The 26,984-nt window shown below is 38.3% G+C and overlaps 1 protein-coding gene across 14 annotated transcripts in view; it reads left to right on the top strand.

Annotated features, from left to right (window-relative positions):
- The window catches only part of PAM (peptidylglycine alpha-amidating monooxygenase), a 315,491-nt gene that overhangs the window by 131,669 nt on the left and 156,838 nt on the right, over positions 1-26,984 (top strand). For all 14 annotated transcript variants that reach the window (XM_044947270.2, XM_025292177.3, XM_044947278.2 and 11 more), the window contains 2 exons: positions 10,686-11,109; positions 12,140-12,260. In XM_044947270.2, coding sequence (XP_044803205.2) covers positions 11,021-11,109; positions 12,140-12,260 — 210 coding nt within the window. In that variant the 5' untranslated portion in view covers positions 10,686-11,020. The remainder of the gene's footprint in view (positions 1-10,685; positions 11,110-12,139; positions 12,261-26,984) is intronic.

Here is a 26,984-nt window from a genome sequence, read left to right as displayed (position 1 = left end):
AGCTTTAGATCTTTTATCTATAAAATGGGAATAATAATTGGTACTTAAAAGTTATAATAATTCAGGGAGATAATATGCATAAGGTCAATGCCTAGTGTGTAATCGATAAATGTTACTTTCTGTTATGATTATTCTTTTCCCATTCTTTAGAAGTTCCATATTTGCAAGCACATTTAAAAATCAGTGTATTAAAAAAATTATTGCATGAAAGGAAACGTATCACTTTAAAAAAATTGAGGTGTTGTTGATGTACAATGATTCAGGTGTTAACTATATCATTTTATTTAAAATTAAGCTTTATCTTAATGAACCATTTTTTAGCAGTGGTTTTCAACCAGGGTGATTTTTGATTTGAGCTTCCAGAAGACATTTGGCAATGTCTGGAGACATTTTTGGTTGTCATTACTGCAGGAAGTGCAACTGGAATCTAGTGGGTAGAGTCCTGAAATGCTGCTAAATGTCTCAGAATGCACACGATAGTCCCCTCCCACAAACAGTTATTCATTGCGAAATGTTGCTAATGCTGAGCTTGAGAAACTACATTACAGCTGTAACTACCATAAACTTTAGTTTGTAAAGTTCTTGCCAAGCAAAAGGAGTGCTAGTTGTATTTCAAAATATGGCCTAAACTCAGCAATTGACACAAATTGAAATCTGTAGAATTACATTCAATATTTTAAATATAAATTTGTATGTGTATAAATATCCCTATTTTCTTCTGGTTACAAAAATGATATATCTTGTGAAAGTTAAAAGAATGCAAAAGCATATAAATGGATAGTGAACAACCCCTCCCTGCCTTTTTTTTTTTTTAAGTATGGTTAAAAAAAAACCTATGGTTGAAAACCATCGGAAATTTAATTGAGATATATTACTTCAGAATTTTATTTTACACTTTTTATTTTGTATTGGGGTATAACTGATTAACAATGTTCTGATAGTTTCAGGTGAACAGTGAAGGGACTGAGCCATACGTATGCATGTATCCATTCTCCCCCCAAATCCCCTCCTATCCAGGCTGCCACGGAGCACTGAGCAGAGTTCCATGGGCTGTACTGGAGGCCCTTGTTGGTTATCCATTTTAGATACAGTGATGTGTACATGTCCATCCCAGACTCCCTAACTATCCCTTCCCCCTCTTTAAGTCTACGTCAGCATTTTAAATACATGTGTATACTGTTCTATAATTAGATTTTTTTAAGGCAATATTTTACTTTTCTCTTCCTGAAAAATTCAGTCCTACAGCTGTTATGTGGGGCAGGCAAAGTAGGCATTCAGGACAGGTGACCTGGCATGGGGTATAGAGTTCACCTGAAGTAAGGAGGAAATCAGTGTGTTGGGCTTGATGGCCTGGCATGGAGTGCCATGGCCCAGCAGGCTGAGGAGGGCACCCATGAGTGTAGGCAGTCCAGCGTAAGGTATCAGCAAAGGCCAAGTGGAATGAAGAACACAAGGAGCTAGCCTAAAGGGGTCTCAACTGAGGTAATTCAGGCATCAAAGTGAGCGATGTAAATAAAGTTAGTAACAGATTAAAACCCATTGCATAAAATAGGAAACTTTGTGTCCATTATGATATAATAAATAAATGAATATAATGAAAGTCTGATGAGAAACGGAATATTTATAAGTCAAAAAATAACCTCTCCATCAAAAAAGTATTAATTCAAAAGGGAAAAATGGTAACTTGATAGTGAAAAACCTGGAAGCCATCACCTTAATTATATGATCAAAGTTAACATCATCAGTAATGGGACAAATAAAAATTGCAAGCCACCTAATAAGATGCTCATCTCCTAGTATTCATGCCCTGGAATAGTCTTCATCCACACTGAGGTTGGCTGACTTGTAGAATGGATAGCATATTACAGAAGTGGTGGTATGTGCCTTCTGATGCTAAGTCTCAACAGGTATTGCTTACTTTGGGAAAAGTCATTGTAAAGGCACTCTAGTAGCCTTGAGAGAGGGCCACATGGTGAGGAGATGTTGTTTTTACCATCATGCAAGCAAATCCCCTCCAGCCCCACTCAAGCCTTCAGATGACTGCGATCTGTGCTGACATCTTGCTTGCATCCTCATGAGAGAATTACCCAGCTAAGCTACTTCTTCACCCAATGCACAGAAACTTTGCAAAAGAATGTTTATTGTTTTCAACAATTAAGGTTTGGGGTAATTTGATATGCCACAATGGGCAACTAATATAGATGCGGTGAGAAGAGTATAGCGTCACTTCCATGATATTCCTGCCGGGGATGCACAACCTGAATCTAGTCCTAAGAAGCAGGAAAACACTAATTGAGAGAACTTTTGCCAAATAACTAGCCTGCAGTCCTCAGTAGAGTCACACACACAAAAGTTAAAGACAGAAACCGTCCTGGAGTGAGGGAGACTGTATAGAGGCTTGACAACGTTACATGCAATGCTTGATTCTGAACTTGATTCTTTTGCTATAAGGGATATTATTGGGACAGTTGACAAAGTTTGGAGACAGAAGAGTAGCTGATAGTAATATGTCACTGTGAATATTTTGATGACTATTGTGGTTATACAGAGGATGTACTTTAGGAAATGTAGACACTAAAGAATTCAGGGGTGATGAGGCATCAGGTTAGCAATTGATTACTCCCAAATGGTTAAAGAAAAAAAAAGCTTTTTGTACTATATTTGCAACATTTCTGTAAGTTTGAGATTGCTTAAACATTTTTTATTATGTAGAAAGAAAACAGTGTCATAGAATGTGACCTTGCCTATAAAAAATAGATCCATCTGTCCTTTTCAAAGGGATGTTACAACCCACCCCTCAAATTTTACCAATGTCCTATTGATGGACATTTAAATTGATTCCCGTTCTTTGCTATTATAAACATCCAGTTATCTGTTATTATAAACAATGCTAGTAAATATCCTTATAAATATGTTTGTGCCCTTGGTTCAATTTTTGCCCAAGAATAAATCCCTGGAGTTGAATTCCTAAGTGAATGGATATGCATACTTTAATCAGTTTAATCATAACTCATTGTAGGAAACCACATAAAATCTCCTTAAAAGAAAATGAAATTTATAATTTGGTCATTATTTTCATTTGTTCTTCCCCCCACTAGAAAGTAATCTCTGTTGGAGTGGAAACTTTATCTGTCTTGATTATCACCAGTCCTAGCATTAAGATAGTCCTAGGCTGAGCGACTTCACTTTCACTTTTCACTTTCATGCATTGGAGAAGGAAATGGCAACCCACTTCAGTATTCTTGCCTGGAGGATCCCAGGGACGGGGGAGCCTGGTGGGCTGCCATCTATGGGGTCGCACAGAGTCGGACACAACTGACGCGACTTAGAAGCAGCATCAGGCATTAAATAAATGTTAATATTTGTTCCAACAAGAACAATAGCAAACATTTATTGTGTGTCTGGCATTATTCTAAGGACATAAATTCATTTATTCCTTGTAACAAGCCTATGAGATAAATGGTAGGAGTATTCCCATTTTGCAGATGAGGAAACTGAGGCAAACAGAGGCTAAGTACTTGCCCAGTTTCACAGGGCTAGTCAACAGTGGAGGCAAGAGTCCAGGCTGTGTTTCTGCAGTTTACAAGTTGCTATTGTTGTTGAGTCATTAGGTTGTGTCTGACTCTCTGTGACCCCATGGACTGCAGCACGCCAGTCCCGTCCTTCACTGTCTCCCAGAGTTAGCTCGAATTCCTGTCTATTGAGTCAATTATCTGTTAGAGGCTGTTGGTCTCTATGCTGTAATGGTTCTCTCTAGTTGATAAATGAATCAATAAGTGAGTGGCCAATATATTTATTTGATTCTTTGAACAATTACTCATTTAAACTATCTTTTTGGATTTTCTTTTCTTCATTTCAAATAAAACTGGAAAAGAATGGACTGCTTACTTTGTAAAAGCCAAATTAGCCTTATGGTCCTCTGTAACTAGGCTGTACTTACCACATAACAGTACTGTTCCTGGAATTAATATTTGTAGAAGTATAAACTATACATCATTCTTACTAAGAATTTATTTATAATGTGCAAACAGAATATTTGCTTTGTATTACAAATAAGATAGTAAATCTGGGTCTGCAGCTTAAGTCTAGGAGGCAGAACCTTTACTACTTGCTTGTCAAATGTTCCCTGCTCCCCATTGGAGCTCTGTGCACTGTGCATGGAAACACACTCCCCATCTCCCATGGCAGAAACCCAACCTCACTCCAAGCGCTTGCTCAGAACCACCCTCTTCCACCGAAGACTGTTTTACCTATCTCTTTTCTCCTACCATCCTTTTGAAGGTTGAATTGATCTTTCCTTCCTCAAAATTCCCTGAGTCTCTATTATAGTAGGGCTTCTCTGGTGGCTCAGATGGTAAAGCATCTGCCTGCAACTCAGGCCACCCAGCTTCAATGCCTGGGTTGGGAAGAGCCCCTGGGGAAGGGAATGGCAACTCACTCCAGTATTCTCACTTGGAGAATTCCATGGACAGAAGAGCATGAGGGGCTAGAGTCCATGGGGTTGCAAAGAGTTGGATACAACTGAGCGACAAACACTTTCACTTTTATACTACTCTCACAGGGACTACATTCTAACTATACCTTATATTACCTAGTCTCAAGTCCACATCTCCCTTCACATCAGTTCAGTCGCTCAGGCGTGTCTGACTCTTTGCAACCCCATGGACTGCAGCACGCCAGGCCTCCCTGTCCATCACCAACTCCCAGAGTTTACTCAAACTCATGTCCATTGAGTCAGTGATGCCACCCAACCATCTAACCCTCTGTTGTCCCCTTCTCCTCCCGCCCTCAATCTTTCCCAGCATCAGGGTCTTTTCCAATGAGTCAGTTCTTCGCATCAGGTGGCCAAAGCATTGGAGTTTCAGCTTCAGCATCAGTCCTTCCAATGAACATTCAGAATTGATTTCCTTTAGGATGGACTGGTTGGGTCTCCTTGCAGTCCAAAGGACTCTCATGAGTCTTCTCCAATATCCCAGTTCAAAAGCATCAATTTTTCAGTGCTCAGCTTTCTTTATGGTCCAAATCTTACATCCATACATGATGACTGGAAAAACCTTTGACTGGACAGACCTTTGTCAGCAAAGTAACATCTCTGCTTTTTAATATGCTGTCTAGGTTGGTCATAGCTTTTCTTACAAGGAGCAAGTGTGGTTTAATTTCATGGCTGTAGTCACCATCTGCAGTGATTTTGGAGCCCAAGAAAATAAAGGCTGTCACTGTTTCCATTGTTTCCCATCTATTTCCCATGATGTGATGGGACTGGATGCCATGATCTTAGTTTTTTGAATGTTGAGTTTTAAGCCATCTTTTTCACTCTCCTCTTTCGCTTTCATCAAGAGGATCTTTATCGTCTTCACTTTCTGCCATAAGGGTGGTGTCATCTGCATATCTGAGGTTATTGATATTTCTCCCAGCAATCTTGATTCCAGCTTGTGCTTCATCCAGCCTGGCATTTCGCATGATGTACTCTGCATATATGTTAAATAAGCTGGGGGACAATATACAGCCTTGACATACTCTTTTCCCAATTTTGAACCAGTCCATTGTTCCATGTCCAGTTCTAACTGTTGTTTCTTGACCTGCATACACATTTCTCAGGAGACAAGTCAGGTGGTCTGGTATTCCCATCTCTTGAAGAATTTTCCAGTTTGTTGTCATCCATACAATCAAAGGCTTTAGCATAATCAATGAAGCGGAAGTAGATGTAATTCTGGAATTCTCTTGCCTTTTCTATGATGCAACGGATGTTGGCAACTTGATTTTTGGTTCCTCTGCCTTTTGTAAATCCAGGTTGAACATGTGCAAGTCCTCGGTTCATATACTGTTAAAGCCTGGCTTGAAGAATTTTGAGCATTGTTTGCTAGCGTGTGACAACAGAGGATGAGATGGTTGGATGACATCACTGATTCAGTGGACATGAGTTTGAGTAAACTCCGGGAGTTGGTGATGGACAGGGAGGCCTGGCGTGCTGCAGTATATGGGGTCACAGAGGGTTGGACACAATTGAGGTACTGAACTGAACTGAACTGACCTAAGTGCAATTGTGCAGTAGTTTGAAGATTTTTTGGCACTGCCTTTCTTTGAGATTGGAATGAAAACTGACCTTTTCCAGTCCTGTGGCTACTGCTGAGTTTTCCAAATTTGCTGGTATATTGAGCACAGCACTTCCACAGCATCATCTTTTAGGATTTGAAATAGCTCAGCTGGAATTACATCACCTTCACTAGTTTTGTTTGTCGTGATACTTCCTAAGGCCCACTTGACTTCACATTCCAGGATGTCTGGCTCTAGGTGAGTGATCACACCATTGTCGCTATCTGGGTCATTAAAATCTTTTGTGTATAGTTCTTCTGTGTATTCTTGCCACCTCTTCTAATATCTTCTGCTTCTTTTAGGTCCATACCATTTTTGTCCTTTATTGTGCCCATCTTTGCATGAAATGTTCCTTTGATATCTAATTTTCTTCAAGAGATCTCTGGTCTTTCCCATTGTATTATTTTCTTCTATTTCTTTGCACTGATCACTGAGGAAGGCTTTCTTATCTCTCTTTGCTATTCTTTGGAACTCTGCATTCAGATGCTTATATCTTTCCTTTTCTCCTTTGCCTTTCACTTCTCTTTTCTCAGCTATTTGTAAGGCCTCCTCAGACAACCATTTTGCTTTTTTGCATTTCTTTTTTTTGGGGTTGGTTTTGATCACTGCCACCTGTACAATGTTATGAAACTCCGTCCATAGTTCTTCAGGTACTCTGTCTATCAGATCTAATCCCTTGAATCTGTTTGTCACTTCCACTGTGTATAATCGTCAGAGATTTGATTTAGGTCATACCTGAATGGTCTAGTAGTTTTCCCTATTTTCTTCAATTTAAGTCTGAATTTTGTAATAAGGGGTTCATGATCTGAGCCACAGTCAGCTCCTGGTCTTGTTTTTGCTGACTTTATAGAGCTTCTTCATCTTCGGCTGCAAGGAATACAATCAGTCTGACTTTGGTATTGACCGTCTGGTGATATCCATATGTAGAGTCATCACTTCTGTTGTAGGAAGAGGGTGTTTGCTATGACCAGTGCATTCTCTTGGGAAAACTCTGTTAGCTTTTGCCCTGCTTTATTTTGTACTCCAAAGACAAACTTAACCTGTTACTCCACGTATCTCTTGACTTCTTACTTTTCATTCCAGTCCCTTTTGATGAAGAAGACATCTTTTTGGGGTGTTAGTTCTAGAAGGGCTTGTAGTTCAACATAGAACCATTCAACTGCAGCTTCTTCAGCGTTACTGGTCAGGGCATAGACATGGATTACAGTGATATTGAATGGTTTGTCTTGGAAATGAACTGAGATCATTTTGTCCTTTTGAGATTGCACCCAAGTACTGCATTTTGGACTCTTTTGTTGACTATAAGGGCTACTCCATTCTTCTAAGAGATTCTTGCCTTCAGTAGTAAATATAGTGGTCACCTGAATTAAATCCACCCATTCCCATCCATTTTAGTTCACTGATTCCTACAATGTCGATGTTCAGTCTTGCCATCTCCTGTTTGCTGTTGCTGCTGCTAAGTCACTTCAGTCGTGTCCAACTTTATGCGACCCCATAGACAGCAGCCCACCAGGCTCCCCCATCCCTGGGATCCTCCAGGCAAGAACACTGGAGTGGGTTGCCATTTCCTTCTCCAAGGGAAGAAGCTTCTCCTGTTTGACCACTTCCAATTTACCTTGAGTCATGGACGTAACATTCCAGGTTCCTATGCACTATTGTTCTTTACAATATCTGACTACTTCCATCACCAGTCACATCCACAACTGGGTGTTGCTTTTGCTTTGGCTCTGTCTCTTCATTCTTTCTGGAGTTATTTCTCCACTGATATCCAGTAGCATATTGGGCACCTTCCAACCTGGGGAGTTCATCTTTCAGTGTCATATCTTTTTGCCTTTTCATAGAATACTGAAGTGAATCATCTCCGTTAATAGAATATTCTCCTTTAGTTTTATTCATTTTTGAAAACCCCAACATATAATATTTTGTACCAAAAGTGAAATTAAAGCATTTTTTTGATTGTTGTTTAGTCGCTAAGTCACGTCCATCTCTTTTGAGACCTGATAGACTGTAGCCCACTAGGCTCCTCTGTCCATGAGATATCCCAGGCAAGAATACTGGAGTAGATTGCCATTTCCTTTTCCAAGGGGTCTTCTGGACCCAGTGACACACCCAAGTCTCCTGCATTGGCAGGCAAGTTCTTTTCCAGTGAGCCACCTGGGAAGCCCCATGTTTTGATTAGAGAATGAATTATATCAAAGAACTCTATTTTGAATTTTTTTAATCCTAAAAAAGAATACTAGAATTTGAATATTGTGTATACATATATATATATTTGTTGTTGATGATAATACATGCATACACACACACATACATTTGACAATCATCAGGCATTGTAAAATAACAAATGGAAAGATTAGACATGATGTTTTTCATATGATGATTTGTATTTTGTCTTTAGTTTACAAAGTGTCAAGAACGAAGAAGCATAATTAGCTTTCATTTCTATAAGACCTTTTTTTCCATTCATGGCTGCCAATACCAACTTTGCTTTTACCCACAACTTCAGTTCCTTTTCTTTCAGTGGGTGGTTCAGGGACATCAAAGGTAATAAAATCAAAGAGATAAGTGGAATGTTTTTTCAAACACTAGTAGTTAAGGATGTGTTCCTGTTAAAGAATGTTAATACTAAATTTGTTTTCAAGTGTTTGTATAATTCCATATCTCCCTGCCAACTAGAAGAAGGACTGTCCTTGAATCCTGTTCTGCATGCAATAGAAAAAATATAATCCCTTCTTCACATATATTTAAAGAGGAAAAGAACTTGGGGAATGTTAAACATTGTCATTTTATAGGATTATATTTTGTTGTAAACAAAAGCAGTTGCATAGCCTTCAGGCAGTTATTTCTCTTCTCGCACAAGGAGTTCTTTCCTTTACCCACAGGATTCGGACAAAGCTAAAGGCTTTTGTTCTGAAAGCTCACATAGCAAGCCAAAGAGAAAGTTCAAAGAAATATCATCAGTCTTTTAAAAATGTCATTGCTTATGTAAATTAACTGTGGTCCTTGGTTGCTGGGGAGCCTCAAGCATCCTTGCATAGGTTGGATAGTCAATCATGTTTTATTTATAGTTTACGTAACCTGTGTTTCTTCTAGAAAGCAATGACCGTGAACTCTTCTAATTTCAAGTTTAGGTCATACTTTCTGTTTGTCTTAGTTTAGTTTTTGTTTGATTTTTTGTTTGTTTTGTTTAGATTAGATTCACTCTCTTGTGATTTCCAGGGAATGATTTAGATGCTAATTTATTATTGTGGAGCAATTCTATATGATCTTACTGATTTTTTTTTTACCCTTATTCATCTGGCCAGTGGATTTATTTGTGACTCAGAACTTTAAGAAATCTTTTCCTTTAAAGTATTTTCCTATAAAGTATTTTTATATTGTGAATGATACATTTTAAAATAACACCTTGCTAAAATATACACACTTGATACACAGTCTGAAATATATTCAGAGTAAGAGTAAAGTCAAAACACACACCTTTTAAAATTTAGCCTAATTGAGTCTTCTTCACAAAATGTTGAGATGTCGCATTAGTTCTGTATGGCCTGATGTTTATATTAATGTTAAGTTTTAGATCATACCCTCTGTATATAAAATTCATGTGGGGGTCAGCTGAGATTCTCCTTACTGCTTCTAATTGCATTGCACTGTAAGTCTCCAAACTTTATTCAGGAATGAATATCTTTTGGGAGGCATGCCTTCTAAGTAAGGAATTACTATTTGTATGTTAAATGCAGGAGTTTTAAATAGGTGCTTACATTTCATATTTGGTATTAGCTATAGATTTTTGATTTGTTTTAAAAATGATTCTGAGAACTTCAGTGATTACTTCTGTGACGATCATTTTTGGCAGGGGTTATCTTTCTCCTCAGATCTGTGATGTGTGTGTGTGTGTGTGTGTGTGTGTGTGTGTGTGTATATGAACATGCCTTTGTTCTCAAAGTCTTTCTCTATCTGATTACTCTCATATATAAACTCTGCTTTCGTTTCTTTTTTCTTTTCTTTTGCCTTAGCCTGTCATTTGTATGAAAAACTTCGTTACATTCAAGAACCAAGAAGCATAATTAGCTTTCATGTCTATAAGACCTTTCATGGCTGCCAATAGCAACTTTGCTTTTACCCACAACTTCAGTTCCCTTTTCTTTTAGTGGGTGGTTCAGGGGCATCAAAGGTAATACAATGAAAGAGGTATTAAGTGCAGATATTAAAACCAGCAGAGGTATCAAGTGCATTTTCCATTCTAGAAGGGAGTGACATAGCAAGTGAAGAGAAGAAATCCGGAGGCAGGGGCGAATGTGAGGGGAAAGGAGTGGGGGGAAGAAGTCGCAGAGAAAAGAAGAGCGGGTGTGAGAGAGGAGAAAGCAGGAAAAGGCAGAACTGGGGGGCTAAGGAGGTTTGTGAAATCTGAGGGGGGCCGGGTTGGGCGGGAGAGGCGGGGCGGGGCGGGGAGGTCAACAGACCCGCATTTTCACCAGGCGTGGGCTCAAGCTTGCGGAGCGACGAACGGATGAAAGCACCTCAGCTGGGATTTGCTGAGGGGACGCACGCCGTCATGTGTTTAGTCATCCATTATCTGCTTCTATTTTCTGCAGGTTCCGGACGATGACTGACGCGGGTTTGTGTGGGAGCCCTCCCCGCCCCTGTCCCGCCCGAGCGATAAGCATCCCGCCTGTCTAGCCCGCCGCCTCCCGCCGCCGGCTCTGAGGGGAGGCGCGCTTCCGCTCGCGGACCTGACAGAAGTCCCGGCTTCCCGCGGGCGCTGAGCGCGCGCGGCGCTGCTGTGTGGCCGCCGCGGGGACGCCCGCCGCGCCCCGGGCCATGAAGTAGCGGCTGCCGGCGGCGCCGCGGCCCGGTCCTCCCGGCGCTCCTCCCGCCCGCCCGGCGCCGCGCCGCCCGGTCCTCCCGGCCGGGCCGGAGCGCCGAGGACATGGCTGGCTTTCGGAGCCTGCTAGTTCTCCTCCTCGTGTTTCCCAGTGGCTGTGTGGGCTTCCGAAGCCCACTTTCTGTCTTTAAGAGGTGGGTGTTTGTTTTTTTTGTTTGTTTGTTTTTGTTTATTTCTAAACAGGCGACATGTGGTTTGGATGGTTTCTGTGCATGCTGTTGAAAAAAAAAAAACACGGAAGAGTGTTGGAGAAATATGCGTGGTTGATTCACTTGGCCGCAATCCTTGGGAATTTTAACACCGTTAAACTTCTTGTAAAAGTTACCCCTTACAGACAAAATAAAAAAGCCCCTTCGCCTCCACCCCCCTGTCCTGTATAGCCAAGCTGTCCTGGCTTTCAGAACTCCCAATTAGAAGTTGTGATTTCCAATACTCATCACTCCCTCTTGGGGAGACAATCTGAGAAAGGACAATATCGTCGTTTAGACTGGAATGCCTTCTCGTTTGTAACAGCCTGAAGAAAAAGATATAAAGGTAGGTAACTGGTGAGGAGAAGCAGATCACAGACTGTAAGAGCTCACAAGGAAGCATTGAGCTGTATACACTCTTCATAATTACCATGTTAAATATTTATGCACTTGTGCATTTGTAATTCACATCACAGGCTCCCCCCCACCCCCCAACTCACCCCCACCCCGCCATCATAAAACTCTGCCTTCTAGCGATGTTATTGCTGTTTTTTTTGTTTCTGACTAGTAATATCGGACACTCATAAAGGAGTCACAACAATTTTTACTGGCTTGTAGTAATATTTCTGCCTTGAGAGGATTGACAGGCCTATGGTAATTCTAATTGATTAATACTGTACTTTCATTAACAGAAACGTATATTTTGACAGGTTTATATTGAATCAGGTTTTGAATGTAGCCTGCTTGGTTGCTTTGATTATGTTTTGCTCACAAGTTGGGTGCATGTTGCTCTTGGACTATATGATGCAATTCTGAGAATGGTATAGAATATTATGTGGTAATTACATCTTTTCATTGTGTCTAAGTCAACAATATTTAGTCTTAAAGTCATAGAATTCCTTTTTTTCCCCACTTCCCATGTCCAGTTAAAATCCCATTATGTTCAAGGATATTGAAATTGTCTTCTTTTTTTAAGGTTTAAAGAAACTACCAGATCATTTTCCAATGAATGTCTTGGTACCACCAGACCAGTAATTCCTATCGATTCGTCAGATTTTGCATTGGATATTCGCATGCCTGGGGTCACACCCAAACAGGTGAGAGGAATTGTGTATTTAATTATTTGTGTGTTCTATATACAGTCTAATTAAAACAAAGAAACTGCATTTACAGCAGGAGTAACTTCTTTGAAAAGTAGGCATTTTTTTTTCAAGACTCCTCAAATAGGGCTAGAATAAATAAGTATTGTAAAGAGGACTAAATTTTTTTAAGGTAAATCTTCAGTTAAATTTCTTTTTAAAAATTTTACCTGTATTATTTGTGTTTTGAAATGAAACCTTGAAAATTAAGTCTCAATGGAGTAATCGCCTTGGTAATGCAGCATGTAAGTATGTATTAAAATATGAAAAATTATTCTAATAAAGGGAAATGCTATTGAGCAGCTGCATCTAAGAGATTAAGTTGTTGAAATACCCCTCTATAGCAGCCACAAGTTGAGAAATGAAAGCATGTGTTTACTGCCAAGAATTTGGAAAATACGTATTCCACACTTTTAAAAGTTAAAAAAAAAAAAAGCTGTTCATACAGGTGGCTGATTGTGAGTTTGCTCTAGCTTAATCTGCTTGTCATAAGAGAGAGATTTGATGAAGTAGAAGCAAAACTACCATGGTGACTTACAGAGCACTTTGAGTAGAACTGGACTGGGAGTGTGGCTTTCCCTGTTTGGGGATACAGAGGATTCTCAAACCACTGCTGTCATGTGTGCAGAGTGTTTCAGTAGGCATGAAAAGGCCAGAATTAATTACACTTTTCATCCAGGCAGTGCCGGGATTTATGTGTGTCATTAAAAGGTAGTCTTCGTTTGTAAAGGGCTGCAGAGAAAGGGGAAGACCTGGGTGTTGTAGAGCTGCCATGGCTGATGACTCATTGCTGCAGATAACATTCTGGTTTTTTAAATTTTCTTTCTATTTTAAAGTACAGAGAAAATAAAAGTATTCTACAGATTGGGGAGAATTCTTTTGAAATTGATGTTCGGAAGCTCTAAGAAAATACAGGAGGTCTTTTTTGGACTGAGGATTAATGTTCGTTTATTTGAATACCTGTGTATGGTTTAAGTATCTGTAAATAACTGCTGTTGTCAAATTGGCCCTCACCCTTCACCCCTGCCCATCCACAAATGACCAGGCAGGTGACTTTTCTGTATGTTTAGTTATTAGCATCCTGGCCTTTAATTTGGTACAGTCTTTGTTTAGTTAGTACTTAATAAAAAGAGATATCATCAGATTGGGAATAGGAGAGAATGGTGATAGTTACTCACTTATGAAGTGTGCTTCTTCATGTCTCTTCTCACTTTCAAAAGTTATTTTCCCCCTATATTTGCTTAAAATGACTTTATAATACTTGTTTAAAAATACTCACTAATTAGTCTTTAAGCACTATTTTCCTACAGGAATATCATTATTTTCTCAAATAATCATTTGTTGTAGTTCATTATTATTCTGTGTTTTTTTTCCTTCTCATTGTTTTACAGTAAAAACATTTAAATTATTTAGCAGTAATAAAAATAGGTAACTGTTTGGGGTGAACATTCTCAGAAAGAGTTCCTAGAGGAACTGATTATAAAAGAATGAAAAGGATCTTGATTTGCATAAGATAAAATGTGTTATCTCAGGTTTTATAATCTTACAATTATCAAAATAACTGGAAAAAAGAACATATATTAATAAGTAGAGTACAGCTTGTTATTTTGCACTGTCTGCATTCAGCTTTGCTGTCTGTGTGCAGTGAACATTTGCTGGTTGCCTTTCCAGCATACCATCCCTCATTGCTTCTTCTCTGAAACCATATCCTACCTACCCAGGATCCAGAGATGGAGCACCTGGACTAGGATTAGCAGATCACTGCATTCCAGTTCCCCTTCCACAATGACTGATTCAGAAGAAGGTGTGGGACCTAGACCAATCCAGTGAAATCTTAGGACTTTGGCTGGAAATGCATTTTTTTTTGTTGCATGTAAGCAAAAGGCATTTATTTAGTATTAGGGTCTGCTGAGTTCTTGAGAGGAGCCAGATCTAGAGTAAAACTAACATCATAGATGGCAATGCAGGTTCTCGGTGACATTGCTACTTAGGGAGTTATCCCTTGTGTTGGCCTTTTTCATTTCAACCAGACTGAGTTGGATTTTCTGTGACTTGTAACTGAAACCGCCTAGCTGGGCAACTGATTTGATTGTTCTGTTTGGTCAGCTCAGAACTGGTTGTTGACTGTTTCTTCTACTTTTCCTGGCCCTCTCTGTTGACCACGTGTCACAAGTATTTACTGACTTGATCTGGCTGATATATGTATAGGTCATATGCCTCATACACCTTCATGTGTGCGTGCATGTTAAGTTGTTCCAGACATATCCGACTCTTTGTGACCCTGTGAACTGTAGCCCTCCTCTGTTGATGGCATTCTCCACGCAAGAACACTGGAGTGGGTTGCCATTTCCTTTTCATGGGATCTTCCTGACCCAGGGATCGAGCCCTTATCTCTTATGTCTCCTGCATTTGCAGGCAGGTTCTTTACCACTAGTGCCAGAAATGATAATTATACCCCTATTGAGTATACCCAAGGAGAGATGGAAACAGAAACGCTTTTCTCCTGAACTTTGTGTTCTTAGTGAGAAAGATCTAGAACTGTAATGAGTACTTTTGGTGAAAGTATTCTTTTCTTAAAATGCAAATGAAACTTAAGTTTAATACAGATCCTTAAGAGAAAAGAGATAAGAAGGCAAAGAAAGAAAAAAAAAAGAAAAACTACTAGAGGATGGAAATAAACTATGAAAGGGAATAAGAACAATTGACCAAAATACATGGAGAAAATGATAAAGGACAAAAGTAAAAGGAGAAAGAAATCAAGAATAACGATAATATGAAGACTAGAACATTAAAAGGATCATATAAGAAAAAAAGGAGTAAGAAAAACATGGAAACAAAGAAGGGCCTTGAAAAGTTAAAATGTGTGTGTGTGTGTGTGTGTGTGTGTGTGTTTTAATGGCAGAAGATCAAGAAGAGCAACAACTGTTAAGGAAAGAAGGAACTGAGAAGCTAGAAATTGAGTTGGTAACTAGGCAGACCAGGTTGGTTGAAGAGATATATTCACCCAACAGATTTTTTTTTAATAAAGTCAATCTTAAGTTTTGGCAATAACAAATGATACATCAATTAATCTGATTTGAGTGTTTTCCTTGGGGAACTTTAGATTGTTAGGCAGGTTTGGATAGAGAAACAAGCAGATATTGAATAGAGATGGAAAGAACCGTAGCTATAATACAGGTAGTACACTAATTAATTCTGTTGATGCAATACAGATCTAGATCGGTGTCTTACCAAAGAATATCCAGTCATGTCAGACCTCTGAGATGCAGTCCATTCAGCCATCCCATAGACTTCAGAGCAGCCTTAAAAGGCTTCAAAATAGCGTAAAAGGCTTAAAAATTGCTCCCATATAAACCAGCTTCAGAGAATCTAAGTAGTTTATTATTTATTTCTATGTCAATTTTATATTCAAAGTGGGCTCACTATTTTTTATGACTTAAAATTTAAAAAAATAATTTCTTTCTTCTTTTATAAATTTCTTGTTAATCAGTGTTTTTCAGGCATTGGCAAGATGAGGGAGACGAGCAACCAGCTTTTAAGTAGCCTAGAACAGAGGTAAAGTGGGGCTTCCCTGATAGCTCACTTGGTAAAGAATCCACCTGCAATGCGGGAGATCCTGGTTCGATTCCTGGGTTGGGACAATCCTCTGCAGAAGAGAATGGCTACCCACTCCAGTATTCTTGTCTAGACAATTCTATGGACAGAGGAGCCTGGGGCGCTACAGTTCGTGGTGTCGCAAAGAGTCAGACACAACTGAGCGACTAACACTTTAAAGTAGAATCTGGTGTCTGATGTCACTGACTTCAAATCCAGATCCTTAAAGTGGTGATATTTTGAGACTCTTTCTTTTAGCACATTTTCTTCTTCTTTTGATTTTCTTTCTACCCAGGGACCCTGTGGGTTTTTGCTGTCACCAGCTCTCATATCAACAAACAAAACAGTTTGATAAACTGCCAGCTCATGATCACTGTAAGGTGCTATCATCATTTTGATGTGTTAACTCTCCATGGAGGTTTGATTATAAAATAAATAAAGCATAATTACAGTGATTTTACATCAAGTGTATCATCTCAATCTAAGCCAAATCTAGTTGGCTAAAATGTGGGCTTTGGAACCAGGCTGACAACATTTTTGTTATAGCTCTTGCGGTATCAGTTCAGGAATTTTCTTAACTAGCTGGCCCTGCCCCTTTTTCTATAGACACAGTAATAATAGTACCTACCTAGGATAATTCCAGAGAAGGCAATGGCACCCCACTCCAGTACTCTTGCCTGGAAAACCCCATGGACGGAGGAGCCTGGTAGGCTGCAGTCCATGGCGTCGCTAAGAGTCAGGCACGACTGAGCGACTTCACTTTCACTTTTCACTTTCATGCATTGGAGAAGGAAATGGCAACCCACTCCAGTGTTCTTGCCTGGAGAATCCCAGGGACGGGGGAGCCCGGTGGACTATTGTCTATGGGGTCGCACAGAGTTGGACATGACTGAAGTGACTTAGCAGGCAGGCAGGCAGGATAATTCTGAAGACTGAGCAAGGTCGTACCAGCGGCATTATTTAGTTGCCCTGTATATGCTAAGTTCTTCCAAAATATGAATTCATTGTCATTTTGTGAAAGAACCTTAAGAGGAGAAAGAAATTACCAGCCCTTATACTTTTAGTAATTATTTCATAGGGTACATAAGACATCATAATAATAAGAAAGGTGGCCAGTGAAGAAAAATAGAAAGTTTGAACCTGGGTGAGAGAAATGTGGGGGAAATAAGCAAAGAAGTAAATCTTTCAGTGTGCTTATTCTTGAGTAATTTCCATTAAAAATGGCCCTTATGATCAGAGAATGAACACTGAGAATGGATGTTTTTCTCAAAGTTCTTATATATCTTTTATGCTTAGAAATGAAGTTATCAAAAGCAGTTCATCAGTATGAAACTTGAATTTTTTTCTGTATTTATTTGAAGTCAGCCTGTATTTCTTCACTCTGCTGAGAACTTTGTACATTGACCTTACTAAAAAATTACTCTTGTCTAAGTCCTTTCAGATCCTGTGTTTACATAGCATTTTATTTAATTGTTGTTTGTGCCACATAGGTTCTCTGCAGTCTTGGTTTAAGGATTCACAAATGTAAATTAATTTGTAAAAAAATATAATCTTACAAAAATTATTTTCTCTTGAGCCTAATAACTCTAAATCATGTGATAATTGAATTTCTTTCTATCAGGATGTGTTAGGCTGTCATTTTCTTCCCTTATTTTGGGAGTGATTTGAGAACTATGAAGGAAAACACTTTTTCCTTTCTGAACCGCTTGCAAATTCTGGTCTCATTCTGCGCTTATCTTTTGAAGAGTCACAGATCATGCTTGAAAATCAGAAGATGGTCTTCCTCTGTGCTCCTGAGCACAAATATCTATCACCAGGAATGAAAGAAAACCGAAGAGTTCTGAATTTAAAAATCAGACACCCTAGAGCAACAAGTTGAAAAACTTGAAATTAGAGCCTTAAATTTTCACTTGTTTCAAAATAATGGTGAAAGAATGTAGTCACTCAAATGAAACCAGAACGAAGAAAATACTTCCTACAAAATTTTCTCAAGAGCTTCTCAAAATCCTTCTCTTTGTTTTTGCTTTTTTTCTCCCCCGTGAACAACCATTAGAAAATGTTTACTAATATATTTTAACTTTTTTATTTTCTAACGGAAGAAGGGAAAAATGTCCCTTGCTGCCACAAGGCATGTGCAATCACATGAGAAGCACCTAGCTCTCACACGCTTTTCTTACTGTACTAGTTTAGGAAATCAGTTTTAAAATATCAAGCTGTTATCATAACATCACTTATAAACAGCATTTCCTAAGGATTTGTGTTTATCAAAGAGATAATACATAATGCAAGGTAAATGCAGAATTGTGGTGCTTTCATTTTCTTATGTTGAGAATGCTGATTAAACTTTTTCATGTAAAGTCATTTAGTTGTACAGAAGTTTGGCTTATGACTGATTTGGGGGTATATTGTAATAGGTTAAATCTAGCTATTTTAAATTCAGTCATTATAGGGGAAAAGTTTCCCCAGCCAGAGCTTAAAATTCAGGACAAGGTAGGAAAGGAGCCCAGAAAACTGAAGCTTTACTGGAGTAATTTTTAGTTCTTTGGGGTTTGTAATTTACTTGTCTGCTTTCTAGTTATTATTATGTAATATTTGCATTAAAGAAAATAAAAACTCTTGTTTTCTTTTGAGCACAAAAATAAAAGGAAGGGAGACACCCCACCCTTCTATGTTTCCATTTTCCCTCACAGGTCAGATGAAGCCTTATTACACAAAAGGAGAAAATTAACGTCAGCCTCTGGGCATCAGCCTTAGGTTAGCTGTTCTCCTCATTGTAGAGAATGGATCTGAAGCAGCTGGGCAGCGCCCAGGGGCAATTCCCACCTGACTTGAGAGCTTGAACTTGCAACCCCGCCGTGGGTTTCCTGACCACCTCTGAGCGTTTGGCAGTCACGTTCCTTTCTGCCTTCTGTAGTCCTCTGACCTGCCCACCACTACACAGCATCCTCTTCTCACTCAGTCTGTACACTAGAACAGACATGGCTGATGGGATTTAACTGAGAGAAGCTGTTTGGACAATATTAAGAATTGTGAGGCCAGGGTTGTGAAACACCTCCAGTAGCCCGTCCTGCACTAGGGCATTTCTGTTGCAGTGAAGAAAAGACCATGGGTGAAAACTGGTTGCATTAAGTCATTGTCTTACAATGAACAGTATTCTTGGTTTTTAGTGTTTCTTTTTCCTCTGCTCTTCATTATTTCTCCCTTTATGAAAATCTAGAAGCATGATGATCTTGCTATTGAAGAAGGGAAATCAAGAAATATCCAAATTCTGGACTAGTATGTGTTTTTTATTTAGAAAGACTTAGGCAATGTGTATAAAGTGCCAAGATTTGGAAAAAGAGCAGCAAAAGAGATTAAAATGGTATGCCCTTTCCCTTCCCCAAACTGAGGAAGAACTATTACTTCTTTCACCAATAGAGAAGCTAATGGCAAAGAAAATTTAGTGATTATTAGAAAGGAAGGTCACCAGGCCCTTGTTTTGTTTGCTTAGCTGTGTCATATTGTTTTTTCTTCTTTCTTTTTTGGAAGTTCAGGATTGGTATCATGTAGGATGCTATTTGTCAAATTCTTAAGTTGTATTTGGACTTCCCTGGTAGCTCAGATGGTGAAGCGTCTGCCTACAATGTGGGAGACCTGGGTTCAATCCCTGGGTCAGGAAGGTCTCCTGGAGAAGAAATGGCACCCCACTCCAGGATTCTTGCCTGGAAAATCCCATGGACAGAGGAGCCTGGTAGGCTACAGTCCATGGGGTTGCAAAGAGTCGGACACGACTGAGCGACTTCACTTTTCACTTAAGTTGTATTTATTTATATAATTCACCCCTTACTTTATTAGCAAGGCTCAATTATACAAATAAATAGAATACAAAAAATGGCTCTTGTAAACAGCTGAAGTCTCATGTAGTTCACTGCTAATTATGTAAGTTTAAAGTATGATGCTTCCTCCTTATTTTTACTAAAACCTATTTAATGTCCATTTAGGGAAGATTGAACTATTAATGAGGTTTGCTACTGTGAAAATAATCTAAACGTCACATATCTGAGTTCAGTCTTGTAAATAAATATATATATACACACACATATAGAGAGAGACCATTTTTTTCCTTTTTTTTATTAAAAATGAGAAACAGAAAGGAGACTTCTATTTTCAGTTAATGTTTGATATTTTTGAATTAAAAGGATACCTAAAGAGGATATTAGGAAAAACAGCTATGGTATAAGAGTCTCCCTTATAATCACCTATTTTCTTAATAAGATGTAGAGTCCTTTTTTTTTTTTCTTGGTTAATTGTTTAAAGGAGCAAACATTTACTCAGTGCTCATCATGTAACACTACTGTATTAGTCATTTCACAAGCATTGTCTTACTAATTCTCATAAAAACTTTGTGTTCAGGGTACAAATATTCCAATTCTTTTATATGAGAAATTGAAACTCAAGGAGATTAAATAAGCTGTCCATATCCAAATAGCCTGTAAATTAAAGAACAAGGATTTAAATACAGTTTTACTTGAACCTGAGATGCGTGCTTATTTCATAATTCTCTGCTGCCGATCTGTTAATGGCCTATGTGTTTCTCAGAAAATGTTACTACTATGTATTTTTCTATGTGCATTCATGTGTACACACACACGTATTTTTTTATTACACATATATTATAAAATAAAAGCTTTCTTTAGTTAAAAAAATGAAAATATAAATTATTGGCTCCATCCTAAATTGTTCATTAACTTTAAAAGTTTTTTCTCATGTCTGTCTAGAAAAAAATGATGCTAATCTGAATTCTGATAAAACTCTGAGAAAATATTCCTGATAAAGGCTATTAAAAGACGTATTGCAGTCAACCTAGTTCAGTTTAACACAATTTTGAATTATCTGTCTAAATCTAAGCCAGAGATTAGAAAATTATTTCTTAAAGTGTCAGATAGTAAATATTTTCAGCTTGCCAGTCAGCCATAAGGTCCCAGTTGTAACCTCTGTAGTTAGAAAGCAGCCGCAGACAATATGTAAATGAATAGCTTGGCTTTGTTCCAATAAAAAACTTTATTTACTGAAGCAGGCAGCTACCCATAGACTCTTGTCCCTTGATCCCAGATCGAAACCACTACATATGCCATTTAGGCTAATAAATGGATTTAACCTTCGACATCTCATTAACTGTGTCTTCTGACTTACAGAACATAGAGAATAAAAATACCCATGTATGGTTAACAGCACTATGATCTTTGTTCCTTAGTTAGCTATTCAGTTTTTATAAGTAAATGGTCAAACAAGAGTTCTTTTATTTGAAATACTGTGTATCACACTTCTCCATCTCCCTAAGTGGCAATTCCTGTCTTACGGTTTCTCTAGACCAAATAGACTGGGGTCTTTCTTGGCTCCTCTTACACCATTTAAATCATGTGCCAGAAAATCCTGTTGGTTCTGCCTTCCAAGTATGTCCAGAATCCAGCCCTTTGTCCCCATGCGCACCTTTCCCATTCTGGCCCCTGCCCTAGCTTCTCATTCCTGGATCTTGAGGAGAGCTCTCCTAACTGACCCGCCTTGCGCTCTTATATCCTGAGAGCCCGTGCTCCTTCCTGCAGCCACAGGGATCCTATTAAAACAGAAATCAGACCACATTACCCTTCTCCAAATACCCTTTTAAGAGCTTCCCATAACCCTCACATTTGAAAACAAGACTTTATTTTGTTGTTCAGTCACTCAGTCATGTCGGACTCTTTGCGACCCCATGGACTGCAGCACGCCAGGCTTCCCTGTCCATCACCATCTCCCAGAGCTTGCTCACACTCATGTCCATTGAGTTGGTGATGGCATCCAACCACCTCATCCTGTCGTCCTCTTCTCCTCTTGCTTTCAGTCTTCCCCAGCATCAAGAAATCTTTTCCAATAAGTCGGCTCTTTGCAGCAGGTGGCCAAAGTATTGGAGGTTAAGCTTCAGCATCAGTCCCTCCAATGAGTATTTAGGGTTGATTTCCTTTAGGATGGACTGGTTTGATCCCTTTGCAGTCCAAGGGACTCTCAAGAGTCTTCTCCAACACCATTTTAATTGTATTTAAGTTCAAAAGCATCAGTTCTTTATTGCAACCTCCAAAGGGCCCCTGATAGCTCAATTGGTAAAGAATCCACCTGCAGTGCAGGAGACCCTGGTTCGATTCCTGGGTCGGGAAGATCCCCTGGAGAAGGGAAAGGTTATCCACTCCAGTATTCTGGCCTGGAGAATTCCGGGGACTGGACTGTATAGTCCATGGGGTTGCAAAGAGTCAGACACGACTGAGCGACTTTCACTTTCCAAAGTAATTTCTCCTGCAGTCTTTTTCCACTCCTTTGTCTCTTATCCCTTATTTCTCTTATAAATTATTATGGGGATAAGACATATAACAGAAATAAGGGATGAAAGACTAGAGCTAGATCAGAACTCTAGCACTGCAGCTTGCAAGATCTTAGGCGAGCTGCTTAACTTTTAATGAGCTTCAATTTCCTCATCTGTAAAATGGGGATAATAACAGTTCTCACCTGACAGGATTGTAGTTAAGTGAATTATATGTAAAGCCTAATACCACTCAGGAAATTACTAGTTACTGTTATTTTTGCCCTAAATTACATTTACAGAAGATGAGTTAAGGCATGTTATCAAGTAATTACTGCAAGGCACCAAAGTACCTTAGAAGAGTTGAGACAGAGAATTACAAAGGATCAAGTTGAGCATGAAGAAGGTGATTGCAACAATACTTTAGTCAGGACAACAATTAAAATTTTCTAAAGTATATTATATAAGCACATTGTGTGCTAGGTCGCTTCAGTCATGTCTGACTCCTTGTGACCCTATGGACTGTACCTGCCAGACAAGAATACTGGAGTGGGTTGCCATGCCCTCCTCCAGGGGATCTTCCTGACCCAGGAATGGAGTCCACATCTCTTACATTTCCTGCATTTTCAGGCGGGTTCTTTACCACTGGCACCATCTGGGAAGCCCTATACACGCAGATAGAGTCTGCATTTTTTTCTTTCTTCTTTAGGAAATCTTTGTGGAGGCAGTAGTATTTGGAGAATGTAGTTCATGAGTAGAGAGATTTGGAAACAAACATTTGGAATCCCTATAAAAAGCACCATCCTAGAAATAGTGCTATAAACAGATGATATAATCAGAACCTCAACTTTTGTAATTTTGTCTTTAAAAGAATCTGGTAGGTACAGTTTACTAAGAGAAGAGTTACGTACCTTTAGGCACCAAAACCATCACTATCAATCATGTAAAACAAATATTCAAAATGAAGTTGATCAAAATACATTTATAAAGGAATGTTTGATATATCAAATAGACTCCAAAGAGGAAATGTGTAAAGAAGTTGAATATTTTAGTCAATAGAATAATTTAATATATTTAACACATAGTAAATGTAATTTAACATATATATATATAAAATTTTACATTGTAGAAAGAGAATATACATTTCTGAATGTATATAAAATATCCTAAAAATCACATAGCTAGACATTAAGAAACTTCAGCTTACTACAGTAGAGTTTTATAGCTCTTATCCTCTCTAATGATAACCAATAAAACTAGAAATAGACCATGGGGAGATGCTTTGGAAAACAGAGACTTAGAAATTAAGGACCATTATTCTATACAATCCATGAAAAAAGGAGAAAAACAAAACTGAAATTATAAATTATCTATAAAGTGTTGGCAAGACAAATACTTTAATAACAAAACCCATGAGACCCAGCTAAAGCAGTATGCAGAGAAAAACTGATGGCCTTAAATTCTTTTATAATGAAAAAGTAGCATGAAAGTAAGTTTAAATAGATAATTCAACTTAAAAAATGAAGAAAGCAGCAGTTAAATCAGCAAAAAGAAAGATTAAAGATAGAAGCTGAAATTTATAGAATAGGTCAAATAATAATATAAATGAAATAAGAAACCATTTATTTGAATATCCATTAAAATGGATAAGCTCATGACAAGCCTAACTAAAGACTAAAAACTACAAAAATTATATATTGTTAGAACGTATAAAGAAAACATTTTAGATATTATTATTTGTACCTCTGTTGGTATATTTTATAATCTTGAGGAAATGGTGATTTTCTAGAAAATAATTAGCTATCCAAATTGACCTAAAATGATATTTAAAAAACTGAACAGACCACTAACTATAGAAGACACTGCTGCTGCTGCTAAGTCACTTCAGTTGTGTCCGACTCTGTGCCGCCCCATAGACGGCAGCCCACCAGGCTCCCCCATCCCTGGGATTCTCCAGGCAAGAACACTGGAGTGGGTTGCCATTTCCTTCTCCAATGCATGAAAGTGAAAAGTGAAAATGAAGTCGCTCAGTTGTGTCCGACTGTGAGCGACCCCATAGACTACAGCCTACCAGGCTCTTCCATCCATGGGATTTTCCAGGCAAGAGTCCTGGAGTGGGGTGCCATTGCCTTCTCCGATAGAAGACACTAGAAAGGTTAAAAAAAAAAAACAACATACCTATACACATACATACAAACTTTTAAAGGTAAGAATTATTTAACCAAGAATAGACTGAGAATGAGTAAAAACATGACAGAAAAAAGACTAATATGCCAAATATATAAAGTGGTCCCACAGATTGCTGAGAAGGCAAGCCACCCAAAAGCAATGAAGGATATTAGTTTTAAATTAACAGAATGGAAAAGGCTTAAACCCTGTTAATCATCATAAAAAAGAATCATAAAAAAATAAAGAGAAAAAATTAAAATACCCTATTTTTAACCCATTAACATGGCAAAATATATTAAAAAGAGCTATAATGGAGATTATAAGGATGAAAAGACATGGGCAGGCTCATACATTGTTGGTGGAGAATGCACTGCCACAATCTTTTTAATAAAATTGTCTGGCATTATCTTTTAAAGTAAAAATATTTGTATCCTTAAAATTGTGGGAGATCATTCTATAGGATATTATGCAAGAAAGGGAAGTGTTAGTCACTCAGTCGTGTCTGACTCTTCGCGACCCCATGGACTATAGCCCGCCAGGCTCCTCTGTCCATGGGATTCTCCAGGGAAGAATACTAGAGTGGGTAACCGTTCCCTCCTCCGGGGGATCTTCCTGACCCAGGGATTGAACCCATGTCTCCCACATTGTGGGCAGATTCTTTACTGTCTGAGCCACCAGGGAAGGCCTTAGAATATTACGCATTAAGTGTAAAACTAAGATGGGTCTGTTGTCCTGCCTTAGAAGAACTGTCATCGTGCGTTAAGTGAGAGAAGCAAACTACAGAGTCATGTGCAGAGTGTGACCCTGTCTTAATAAAAATAAATAACAAAATGTCTATAAATATGGGTCTGTTTGGATATACATTTTTGTACAAGCATGGAGGAAGTTGGAAAAAGGCACTTTAAGCTTGTAAACTCTGGTTCCCTTGGAGAGGCAGTGGAGGAGTATGGCAACAGATTTTTTAGTATATATCCAAATTATCTTATCATTAAAAGAACATCTATTTTATAGTTGCTAAAATTTAACAAAGAAACAAACAATATCACCAGGAAAAAGAATGCCAACAAAAAGAATCATCTACTTTCTTGGTATAAACCCCTAATGTTCTAGAAATCTCTAGAGGGGTTTTCCACACAGTGCCTCTAATTGATAAATTTTTAATTCCTATTTCTCTGCTTTGCAACAGTGCTATTAAGAGAGCCTGATTAATGAAAGAATTTAGAAAATTTGGTACACGTTTAGAAACAAATAGAGCCAGATTTGTAGGGGGTCATTCTTCTATTATAGTCAGTCTGAAGATATTTGCGGAAGGCAACCATGCATATCTTTCCACATTAGCAAGAAAAGTGATGTTCTTTGCACTTATTAGCCCCCAGAAAAATCCTCTTTCTTTCACTTATTTTCAGATTTATGTAGTCTGAATTAATATTTCAATAACCCTGTTCAAGAGGAACATTTGGAGCTATTCCACATGAATGTTGTATTCTTTAAGCAGAAGTGCAGAACATACTCTTTCCAGGCACAGATTGCTTTTCACAGATAACGTATTCTGCTTAATCATGTATAAAGGGACAAATCTGATGTACACATTTAAGGCATGGCTCTGCTTAGCATGCATAAGTCACCCCCTCCAACAAACCTCAGAGCATTTTTAAAGAGGAACGTATATAAAAACAGGGAATACATTGCCTCTATATACTGCATCATCCTCCCAACTCAACTAATCCAGTAGTAAATGAAAACATTTGCCATGGCAACATCGATTTACAAAGGGCAAATGATGTTTCTTCAAGATTAGAGTATTTCCTCTCATAGATCTCAGAGGTACACACAGTTAACACTTTAACACCCTTATTTAACACCCTTATTTAATAATTTTATGTAAGACTGAAAAAACTTTGATAGATTATTTTTAAATATTTTAATTCAGAAATAGAATCCAAAACAGAACAACAAACTCTTAACAAAAGCTGAAGTCAAATTCAAGACAGGCAGAAAAATACCACTACAATATTTTAGTCTTTACTGTTTATGGAAATAAAAGTTTTTCATTTTGTGGTAAGCTGTACTGAACTGTGGTTAATCATTTGCTTCCAGCTGAATTATCCTTTTGCTATGAGGATGCAAATTCTGTTTACCTTACTGTTTCTACAATTGATATTGTTAGCTATAATATTTAGCTTCCCCATTTTGGATATGTTAAAATACTACATTCATCTCCTTAATGTATTTTTCATAGATGCTAAGGCAGTATTCACAGATATTTTACTGTTGTGGTTTCATCTACTTGCCTTGGACTTTAAAGGCAGACACAGTAGATGCAAGAAAGAAGATACATTGGTAGCCTGGGCAAATGCAAGAAAGAAGTGATTGTAGTGTGGTCAAACAAGTTTAGAAGTTAACAAATAGTCTCTGTATTGTTTTTCTGCAGTCATAACCACTCCATAATACAAAATGGGGAAAATTGTGCTCAAGGGTGAGGAAATTAAGTTCCTGCCCTGAATAGTCCAGAGTTGAGAGTAAAAAATTTATCTTACTCAACATGAATTCTTTGGCTCTGCTAGAGGTATATACTGTTCTATTTTCTACCTAGAGTTTAGTTAATCAGCACA

This window comes from Bubalus bubalis, chromosome 9, assembly GCF_019923935.1.
Source record: "Bubalus bubalis isolate 160015118507 breed Murrah chromosome 9, NDDB_SH_1, whole genome shotgun sequence".
NCBI classification, from domain to species: Eukaryota; Metazoa; Chordata; class Mammalia; order Artiodactyla; family Bovidae; genus Bubalus; species Bubalus bubalis.
The sequence above is the reverse complement of the archived record's forward strand: the minus strand, read 5'-3'. Positions and strand labels throughout refer to the sequence as shown.